The sequence below is a fragment of the Trichogramma pretiosum genome, unplaced genomic scaffold (assembly GCF_000599845.2).
Source record: "Trichogramma pretiosum strain Unisexual culture from Peru unplaced genomic scaffold, Tpre_2.0 scaffold39, whole genome shotgun sequence".
NCBI classification, from domain to species: Eukaryota; Metazoa; Arthropoda; class Insecta; order Hymenoptera; family Trichogrammatidae; genus Trichogramma; species Trichogramma pretiosum.
In genome coordinates this window covers 968,281-979,762 of record NW_019640828.1, presented here as the reverse complement: position 1 = coordinate 979,762, position 11,482 = coordinate 968,281, and the positions used below count along the sequence as shown (strand labels likewise).

Sequence of the window (11,482 nt, the reverse complement as noted above, 5' to 3'; positions counted from 1 at the left end):
ACATATTGATTAGATTTTAAGATATTTATACAGATTTAATTTTGGCGTTAGATGTACAAAATTGTATGGAAATTTAATCGGATATAAGCCAGCGAGTTCCGCCGCTAGATGGCGAGTACCTTAATCTATAAAAATCTGCAAGTGGCAAAGTCAAAATAACAGTATAAGTCGAACAATTTTGAACGATGTTTTTCAATGTGCCATCTTAAAATGATTATGTAAACCGGTGGATATTTAAACTGCCTCATTATGGGTGCGATATACACGACATATATCGCGCGTTGCGCATTGATTAAGATCTTTCTTTTAGCAGCAGCTCGCGCGCCTGGCATAACGACTCTCATAACGCGCAACAATGCATCTTGTTTTCTCGTTCGGAGCATTGTGCACGCGCGCACACATTTATGCGCATCTTCGAGCCTCGCATTGACATTACATCGTGCGTTGTTTCGTCGATATAGAGACTGTCGTTTGTCGTGATTCATTCGTTCTCTCTTATCCTCTCTGTCTTTGGAGCTAAATGGATAACTCGAAATACCTTCGGCGCAAAGCGTTAAGAATGATATTCTTGGACGATATAGCTTGTCCACATCTTGGATCAACTTGATTGTCAACATTTTTGTACTTGGGTCACGGCCTCCGACGAATATTCCATGGATTAATACTACAGAACCTTTAATTACTGTGTGTAGAAAGAAAATAAAAACAGCGATTCAAAGAGTGTACGTATGAAACAAATTATATGCATATAGGAACTTACTTTAATTGTCTCCTGAGTAATGAAGAAAACGTCATAAATATAACAACGAAGCACCAATAAAAGGACAAGGGATATGTCTGGCGGATTTTCCAGATTTTTTTATCGACTTTTTACCATTTTTTAAAATATTTCAAGTCTGACAAAATTGTACTAGACTAATTTCGCGGCTTTATTAAGGTAAGTAACGATACTTTGAGAATCACACAAGTATTCTTAGAGGCTCCCTTGCCCCTCCTTGGATTTATCAGAGTGTTGATTAAGTGTGTAACCATTCCCGTATACTTTTGATGATGAATTATTTTCTTTTCGTCTTCCACTTTTTTGTTCACGTACATTGAAAAAATTAATGACTTGTTTGTTGATTATTTAAAATTATTTGACATTAAACGATTTCCAAATTTTCACGTTTACAATCGTTATTTTCATTAAATATGATAATAATTAAAAATTTTAAAGTACAAATACACAATTATAAGGATTGGACTAACTTCGAAAAATACAATTTTTCGAATCAACTCTCAACAAAACACTTTATACCCAAAGCCAAAGATCCCCACGATCGTATATCGTCGTGCATTTAACGCGACAACAGCGTTCTTATATTTATCTGCAAATAATGAAGTCACGATTACATTATTGTACGATCGTCGTCAATTACGACGGCCGAGGCCAATTCAACGAAAGTTACGAGCTAATTATTATCCAATTTTCAAAATTCGCACACAAGAGAGCTGGCCCGACACCATTGTGCGCGATCGCCACCGGCTCAACAACGGGCGCACAAACAGATGTACAATACGAGGCTCACGGCCGAGCAAACATCTTCTATAACTTATTAATAATAAGGCTACTTTAAGGCTCCCATGAAGGTGACTCTCTTTCTCGCATATATATCTCAACGAACCTGTGTGTGTCGTATATATATAATAGTCAAGTGTCTCTCGTCAAATACATACGTATCTGCTTTACTGGTTACAATACAATTTTGCACACTAGGAATAAGAGAAAAAGATAAAGGAAAGCGAAAGAAAAAAAAAGCGTCCGGTGTAACATCCGTTTGAGCGCAATGCCCGAAAGTCGTGGCCCCGAAAAAGGAATACAGGTTCCTCTCTTACTTACTTCGCGAATCTTTGAGCGCGCGCGCGCGCGGGTTGAAAGAAAACCCGTCCAGCGAGAGAGAGAAAAAGAAATGGACGACAATAGTTGAAAAGAAAAAAAAATCGGGCGAATACGCGTCAGGTTCCGGAGCGACGCGCGCGCGAGAGAGAGACTGTTTTACCTTTACACATATGCTTTGGCGCGTCGCCAGAAAAAGTCCGCTCGCGCGCGAGGCGACGCTGCTGTCCGACATACACACACACATCATTCTAATGCAAATCCTACATATATGTATATACAGGAGGAGATAGATGGGGTGGGTCAAAGGGCGACGAGACGCGCATTGAAATAACATTAATCTACTGTGGCAAGTCTCCTGTCCCTTTCGATTAAAAAGCGACGTCGACCTTAGAGCTCGCACTACTGCCGTTACGGCATTATACGTATAATGCCGTGTGGTATAAGTGCCATGCACCGGACTAGCCTACCTTTTCTTTCGCTTCTCTTGCTTCTTTTTTTTTTTATCCACGTGCATATCTTGCACAATAAATATTATAGAAACTTTCGCGGAGAAACGAAACGCTAATGGGAACGGACATCCGAGGAGTTTTGCGCGCCCTATAACATACATATAGGATAGGATAATTCGACTATGACTGACACCCGACTGTGCAAGGGTAGTTTTGTTTGCGGATCTGGTCTATGATGTGTGTGTGTTCAGCTCCTTCCGGACATTCGTTCTTGACGTTTGTCAATCTCGAATGTCTTTTTAATACGTATAATATAATTCGCGCGCGACTCTGTACTCTTTTTTTTTTTTTTTTTATTGTCCCTCGTTAGCCCAGTTCCGACGTTATGAATAATTAATCACATTACACGTCCTCGACCTATGAGCAAATATATGTATTTGCTCGTGGTGTGTTGTGTATGGGCCCATTGAGCCGCGTACATGTATATCTAATAATATGACTTCATTCGCGCAACTGGAGTAGGCCAAATCAAGTTTCCATTAAATTGTAATCTATATCTTGATTGCATTGACGCGCACAGGATGTAAACACGCTTTAAAGTGGACAATGATGCTCTCTCGGTGTCCGGAACTATGCGGCCGGACGGCCGTTACACGCAGGTACACAGTAGGCAAATTTGTTCATCGCGCGCAAATAGAGATATATCTCTCACGTTGTAAATAAGCCGTTGACACGATTTTCGGCCTTTCATTATGCAACTCAACATTCGTGTGTAAAACGAGTAATTCAAGGGCAAAAAAATATACGAGGCCAGTTACTAGCAGTAGTAGTTGTAATCGTTACTTAAAAAGCCATGTTTTGGCCCATTGTGTAATGCGCGTATACATCTACTCTCGACAACGACAATAATTTTTTTTTTCTTCGTTAAAAAATGAGTAAGTACAAAAATTGAAAAAAAAAAACGTATCGCGTTACGACGCAACCGTTTGGCCACCGAACTTTGTAGCGCAATTTTTTAATAAAGAGCCGCGACAGTGTCGAATTGCCGCGGAATTAAAAATCTACAATACGATACGCAATATAGCAAAGTTCGACCTTTTACACTACAACCCTTTAGGAGTCAAAAGGGCGCAAAAGAGTTGAAAAAAGTTTCGGGGCCACTTTTTCGAGCGAAAAGGGGTAAAAATAGTTTCACACGGTTCTCTCTCTCTCTGTCGCGCACGCGAAATAATCACTTTTTTCCAGAAAAAGAGAGAAAGAGAGAGAAAAAAAGTCTTTATCGTCGCGGTGCTCGCTGCCAATGACCGTTAAATATTATTTATCTCATAAACTGCGTAACAGCGAACGCGAAATTTCGGCGTTTCGTATTGTGTACGTGGTACACACAAGCGTCGAGAAGAAAAAAATAGTTTTAACCCCTTTTTTGCGTCACTTGTTCACGGGTTAAGTTGCGAGAGGGACGCGCAATAAATATATTACACGCACACACACATAGGGCGTTAGATAAGTGCATTTCATAGAATTGCGCGCGCGTAACTCGATATCTCGCGCGCAAAACGTTTCCCGCGTAATCGACGTTATACTCGCGTATAGAAAAAGAAAAAAAAATTTATTCATCGTCGTTATTAATAATACAGAAAACCTCGGAAGGCTCTTAATCTCCGTCGAGTTCGCGACACATTTGTACGCGAAAATTTTTACTAATTTTTTTTCTGCCTGGACCGAACAAAGAGGGTTAGGATATGGTCGGACAAAAGTGACTCGAAAAATAGAAATTTCTCATACATGCAGCGCGCGCGAGTTTGACTATAATAGCGAATTTCTTCTTCTTGGGAGGTCTCGCGCTTATTATATATATTATTCGCAGGCGCAACACAACGGGTAGTGTCCGGCGTGAATGAGAGTCGCGATTGTAGAAAAAAAAAAAAAAAAGAATTGAAATGAAATGCAAAGAATGAAAATTCATATAATGCGAGCGCATTAAGCGTCGGATATGTCACACACACACACACACGCGCGCGCATACATTCTTTGCATTTCATTTTTTGCTACATCATATCTCGCCGCATCATTCGCGCACCAAAGCGATGTGTGTGTGTGTGTACGCAAATTTCTTTCCCTTTTTTTTTTAATTCTCTTTCGTGTCTCTTTGATGTATAATACGCGCGCATACCTGCGCGAGGCACTAAACGCGTAGCTGTACATTTTTTTTTCTCGCGAACGATTTCGATCAACGAGCCGAGCGCGCGAGCTTTTATACGAATCGAAGCGAGTAATGTGTGTTTGTGTGTATGTGTGTATGTGATTGGCGTATTACGCCTCGTTTCTCGCGCCGCTGCTGCAGGCAGTCGCCGTTTTTAGTCATGCCTCTTTGCGGAGAGATAACGAGACGTGTTAAATCGCGTTAAACGTCCATCGACAAGGCAGCTGCGTTACGTGTACAGCCACTTTTTATTGCCATTAATTTTTTTATTTTATTTTATACATTCATTCGTATATTATTTATTTGTCGCATTGAAGTAAAACTTGTGTAGGTGCGTTAGGTATTAAAGAGGAATATAAAAACGATAATCGTAAGAAACATTCTGCTGCGATATTATTCCATATATGGATGGTATACCTACATGTCTGTCTCTCTCAGACGTATACACGCTTATACTTGCCTCGTTCGCTCGGCAGTGCGAGTTCGTACGAGTCCAGAGGTCCAACGTCAACAAACTCACGGCAGCTCGGCCGAATTTCTTTGTCAGATAGGTTCGCGCGCATTTCTGAACTCTGTGGATCGAAGTGCGCAGTAATAGTCAGTCCTCGGTATACGTTACGACGCCGCGGAGCGAACAACAACAAAATATCGTTTCTGTAAGTGATTCTCTATGTGTTTTATCCAGTGACACTCGTGAAAAGGAAAATTATAAACGATTGTGTGTTACGTGAGTGCGCAAAACGATGACCCAAGAAAATAAAAACTGTGTGAAACAATTGAAGACGATGCTTGATAAGGTCGATTGGGAGGTCGAAGACGAGCGACGTGAACTTCTCCGTCAACTTTATGCTTTGATCAGCGGTTGGTACGGTCAACTTCCAGATCTCCGGGACATGTTTCGGCCCGAAGCTATCGATTGGCTTCTCACGGAGTCTCTGAAAGACACCTTCGACAGCGACGACAGAGGAATCGCGCCACAAACTCTCATCGACTTCGTGATCAGGACCGGCTACAAAGACGAGCCCAAAGTCGATGGAGACGACAAGCCATCCTCGCGTCGCACCACACCGATACATCATGCGTACAGAATTAGTTGTAAAAATTACATAATTGCTAATCTTTTTAAAATATACGATAGATTCGATGTTAATTACACCGACGATTGTGGACACACGCATTTTGAAGTGGCCTGCGAGTATGGCCTTGAAGACGTCGTCAAGAAATTCCTCGATCACGGACAGGATCCCAACTGCATCGTGCCAAAAACAGGTGACTCGCCGCTATACTTGGCTCTGAGGTGGAACGAAAGCAAAGAAGTGGCAATATTGCTTTTGAGAAACGGCGCAGATCCGAATCTAGCTAATGCAGAGGGATCGACTCCCCTGCACATTATCAGCACTATGAACTTCGATGAAGATATAGTAAAGGTATTATTCGAGATTAGTGACGAAAATAATCTGTCCCTGCAGGTCAACGCTCTGGACAACGTGGGTGACACACCGTTGACCTTAGCTTTGACCATGGCTACTCGTTACGCAGTGTGACCAGCACCGAGATCGAGCGCGCCGCCACCTGGAGACAAAAAGTCGCCACTAATCGCCATTCAAAGAAGTTTAAATCGCACAAAAATCGCACACAATATGACGATGAAGAAAGTTATAACAATTTGCAGAAAATAACTTTTTTCATCGTCGTATTGTGTGTGATTTTTGTGCGATTTAAACTTATCAGAGGGAATGTTACTAGAGGAAAAGTGAACAATGATTTATAAGGAATTGAAAAAAAAAGATAAATTAGACCAAGAACTTTATTATTAAAATAAAATTTATAATTATTAATGAGAACAAACATTTTCCAAGGTTGATATCTCGTCGATAATATTGTCCTCGAAAGAAACGAGATCGTCGGTATCATTTTCTCTACCCATTGATACAGTATTGTTATACATGACTTTATAATTAAAATCTTTAATCATTTTATCGGACGGCTTAAACTTATTGCAGCACTCACCGTTTGAATAAAAATTTAATCTTATACGTAGCAAAGAATCTAGAGAAATTAACTCTAATCTATTTTTGGTTTTAGTTTTAATTAAATTCATGATCGAAAATGCCCTTTCCACAACAGCGTNTTAAAATCAGACATCCCTGGAACCGTTGCTTTAAGAACATCGCAAAGATGATCCATCGTTCTAAATGAAGCGTGGCAGGCGATAAAGGCCGCAATTGTTATGTCGCGAATCTTGTCGTTCTTGGAATTACTTGTTGCGACGCTATTCATCGACACAATCGTTTTTTGTTTACTCGGGTGGATGGAATCCATTAATGTCGAATGTGTTGGTGTATTTGCATGTTTTTTCAGATCGGTTGCATGTGCTCTGAAATCTTTCGTACATACTTTACACCATGCCTGATTTCCGTTCACTGGTATTGGTTCGGCTTTGACAAGCCATCCTGTAACAAAGAATCAGATGTCTACGTAAATAAACAAAGAAATAACGCATCAAAGCAGTTGATATCTTTTGACCAAATAAATAAAATTTTAGTATATTATTGATCAGTATTTCAAAAATAATATTCATATTGATACGTTATGTATACAAAAAATCATTCGTACCTTTTGCCCAGCTTTCTTTTTCCCACTTTTCTTGGTAATGATAAATTCTAGAACTTTTTTTAGAAGACATCATCTATGAATTACAATACACTACTTTGAAACTTATTACGGTTGAAAATAGTTCACTTTGAAAATAATCAGATTCAAAAACTTTGTCAGATTCTTTAATGACACACGTACGCTGAACGATGTTGCAAAGAAACAAATGAGCCTCTGTCGTCCTTAACTATAGCTGTCTTTCTTTATCATATGTAAGGCGCTAGAGGTTTGTTTGTGTCCCATGACGCGTACTATAGGCCGAACTCAACTCGCTTCCTATGCGCCAACGCGATTGCAGACTTCTCATCGATTTGCGCATGTGTGAGGCGTGAGCTGCGTGATTTGCGCGCGCTCTTCGAGTTGCGAGTTTGCGAACGGCTGACAATTGCTACGGCGACACAGTCGGTTTTGTGCGCGTAAAACATTTTTATTTTTATTTAGATATAATGAGTGTGCATGAGTCAAAAATCGCAAATTTGATCTTTAATGGCTGAAAAATCGCCAGTCGCCATAATAAAAAAAAAATCGCCATGGACGTAAAGAAATCGCCAATTTGGCGATAAATCGCCATACCTGGTCACACTGGTTACGGAAGCGCGGAGATGGTCAAATCACTGCTAAGAAGAGGCGATCCGAACTCAACCAATGAGGAAGGAGAGACACCTCTGCACAGTTTAATTCACGAAAAACCTTTTGACGATGACTTATTGAAGATGTTCTTTAAGATCAAGGGCGAATTAAATCAACCGGTACAAGTCGATGCAAAGAACAAGTTGGGTCAGACACCGCTGCAATTGGCTGTCGTTTATTGTAGCCCGAAATTGGTTGATGTTCTTTTGGATTATGGTGCTGATATGTCTAGCTTCGTTTTTCCTACCGAGAGTTACTTCACCAAGATGTATAGGTATTGGATGTTTGGATATAAATTACGTCAAGTGCCAAGCTTACTGATCATCGTCGAACGTCTCGTGAAAGAAGGATACCAAATGGATCGAAACGACGCCCTGACAATTATGCAATTTTTCACTAAAAACAGTATATTCGAAAAGTCGGAGAATCTCGAAAAATATTGGGTCAACGAAGAGTTCGCCGGCAAAGCTAAAGAAATGATGATAACTTCGAGTCTGTCGCTGTACGATGTAATTCAATTGCGACCCAAGGAGGCGGCGAAACTACTTACACTGGAGGACTACTTCGGGTTTGCGTACTCGGGAACTTCATTCTTCTTTGGTAAAGGACCGGCTATGGAGGCTTGTGCTCGGTGTCTGTGCGAGAAAGCATCGAGAGGATTTTTCCGGCGATGGTCGCTGGATCCCTTTATGGAGCTGACCCACTATCAATTGCCAATTCTCTGCTGTGAGATGATCATTGATAAGCTAATGAACGAAGATTTATATAATATTTGCTTGGCAGCTGCCGGCCAAAACTTGTGACGATGGTCTGGTAATTTTCAATATTGTTAGTTTTTCAATTTTTTTGAATTCAATAAAGTTAAAGAATTAAAAATTTGTTTTTTTTTTATCGATATTATAATCCATGATGTGCATGTAAATAAATATTAATAGCTGTACCGTGAAATAAGATGAGCTGAACGCGTAAGTATCAACAGGATCCATCATCGAGTATCACACACGCGCGTAAAACGACTCGACCATCATTTGCGCTGTAAGTGCGGCCGCGATCAGCTCGTCCGCGATAGTTTCTCATTCGCACCTTGCGCAACATTACATTACATATATATGCAGCAACTGCTCATAGGTGGCCTCGCGCTAATCCTTTTTCCCGCGGCAGCAGCAGCAGCAGCAGCAACTCGCGCGATCATCCGTCAAAAAATGTGCGCGTTCGGTTCTCGCGGCCCGGCATGTGGCGCGCACGCGGCACTTGTATATGTATACACAACGAGCTCCTTTATATTGGCATTTATACGCGCGTATACACAACCATGAACACAGTCAGACAGGACAGATACACTGCGCGCGCGCGAGCTTCATAAATCAAATTTCGCTGCATACACACATCCGCGATCGCCATGCAGCAGCAGCATCGGTCTTTCTCTCGTTATTTCTGCGCCGAGCACGAGAGAGTCCATACATTTACACGTGCTTATTTATCGCGTTGTTCGTTAACACGAACGTGTGAGTATATATGTGGGTATATGTGTGCAGGCAAGAACCAATTCAAGACCGCCATCGATGATTTTCAATTGACGTCTCTCGGTCGTCGAGTTTTCTATTCAACGTTTATAAACGACTTGCCAATGTCTCGTCAACGACGTCGTCTTCGTCGTCGTCGTCGTTGTTGTTGTTGTTGTTTTTTCCCTCTCTTTCTCAATACCAAATAGCGAATAGGTGAAAGGGTTGTTGTGCTCGCGATCGGAGGGGGGGGGGGGCCGCCGTTATAACTGCCTTTTTTCGTCTCCTCTCTCCCCCACTCACCGTCCATTGTTTTTATCGTCAGCTCGACGAGAGACATTTCGTGAAGGATTAATGAGAGAATGCCATTAATGCTTCGTCGCTGCTGCTGCTGCTTTTTTCCGTCGCGTATTATCGAACTATACAGCGCCATATTGTGCGGATATACACATAAACGCACTACAGTGCAAAGCGAGCGAAAGGGGGATGATTATTGCCTGTGACTGACTATATGCCGTTCGTATAGAATGAACGAAAAAAAAGTCGCTATAGGCCAAAAACTTTTTTCACCATACACCATCGAGCGTAAAGTATAAAAATGTCAATGAAATAAGCTCGAGTCGTGTGTGGCATATGTTTAGAGCAGAAATTTATAATACATATTTCAACGTTCCCGAATTGAAATGGATCGCGACGCGGATCTTTTTCACATCCGTTTCTTCCTCTATTTTTTTTTGTCTCTGTCTTTGCCGTTTGTACGCGTTTGTAATTCGAAAAAACCGCGCGAATGCATTTTCATACTCACGCATATATGAAAAGCGAGAGAGAGAGAGAGATTCGAGAAAGAGGATTCGCGGGCTAAAGACAAAAATATTCTAAAATGAAAGGGGGTTGCGTGAAGAATTCTTGGATGAAAGAAAAAAATGAGAAAAATTCAATACCGTGTATACGCCTGCGAGCTCGCGTGAATATTTCGCGGATAATGTACGTATTATAATTATGTATGACATTCGCGCGAGCTGCGTTGCGGCTGCACTTCACACACGCGGACGCGCGCGCGAGATACATTGTCGGGTTGCAAAAATAAAAAGATAAAATTCTATACACGCGTCACCCAGTCGTATTACATAATAAATAACGTAAAAGGAAACGGTGGATTCGAGAGAAGAAAAAAGGGGTGAAAAAAAGATTTTTTTCTCTCTCTCTTTCGCTGGCTGAATGCGCGCGGGTTCTTTCGCGCGCCTTTTTTTTTTATTATATTATCAGTCCTGCGTCTATTCTCAGGAAACGAGTCTACACTCGCGGATGGCGCGAACGACGACGCGTTTCGCGGGTTTTTTTTTCTGCGGCTGCGGCTCGTGTAACCAATAGCAACTTATGTACTTTTGTACACACGCCTATGCATATTATTATTGTATATAACATCATTTTCCTCGGCGCGAGAGATGAGATCCGAGTTCCGTCGTATATATATGTAAACCGCCGCGCGCGTGGCACAATTAGTCGACGTACATAATGCATCGCATACAAAAAATTCATAAATGTATACATTTTTTGAAAGAGAGAGAGATCTGACCTAGCCGCAACGCGCGAAGATAGAGAACGGGGGAGAAAAAAAGGCGGAGAGGCGCCGCTTCGCGTAATGCGTTGCATTTTTTTTATATATACACGTATTTGTATAAGATTTTCTTTTGTGAAATCTAATTAAGCCAAAGTTACAATGTCACGAGTGTATACGAATGTATATAAAGAAGGAGCGAACTCGCGCGCGTATTTTAATACACGCGCGCATTGTGTAATTCGTTCGCACGCCTCAAAGCGCATATTATATATAAGCGCAGCAGCGACATTCACAAAGGAAAAATGTGTCTGTGTGTGTGTCTGTTTTCTATGGCGAAGTGAGGTTTTTCTCTCTATATATTATATTATATAAATGATGATATATTTGTGTGCTCCTTTTTTTTGGTTTATCAGCGCTGAAAAACCGGGGGTGTGCCTCGGCGCGCATCTATGTATGTACAGTTAATTTTCTATAATTCACACGATTTCTGCCAAATGCAAACTACGTAATTTTTCGAACGATTCGATCGTACACTTATACGTTACCTTTAATAAATGGACTCTCGAACCTCCGCATACATACGTATGTATACGAGTCTCTTTA

At 41.2% G+C, this 11,482-nt stretch overlaps 2 protein-coding genes across 2 annotated transcripts; one reads left to right on the top strand and one right to left on the bottom strand.

The window, feature by feature from the left end:
• Positions 1–5,274: 5,274 nt before the first annotated feature.
• Positions 5,275–6,075, top strand: LOC106659497 (tankyrase-1-like). Its single transcript, XM_014382073.1, has one exon. It carries the CDS (start codon positions 5,275–5,277, stop codon positions 6,073–6,075), a length of 801 nt encoding a protein of 266 aa, XP_014237559.1.
• A 553-nt stretch (positions 6,076–6,628) lies between these two features.
• Positions 6,629–7,267, bottom strand: LOC111694602. Its single transcript, XM_023463343.1, has 2 exons — positions 7,148–7,267; positions 6,629–6,984 (listed from the first exon to the last, which is right to left on the bottom strand). Exons 1-2 carry the CDS (start codon positions 7,218–7,220, stop codon positions 6,629–6,631), a joined length of 429 nt encoding a protein of 142 aa, XP_023319111.1. The 5' UTR covers positions 7,221–7,267.
• Between the last annotated feature and the right edge of the window lie 4,215 nt (positions 7,268–11,482).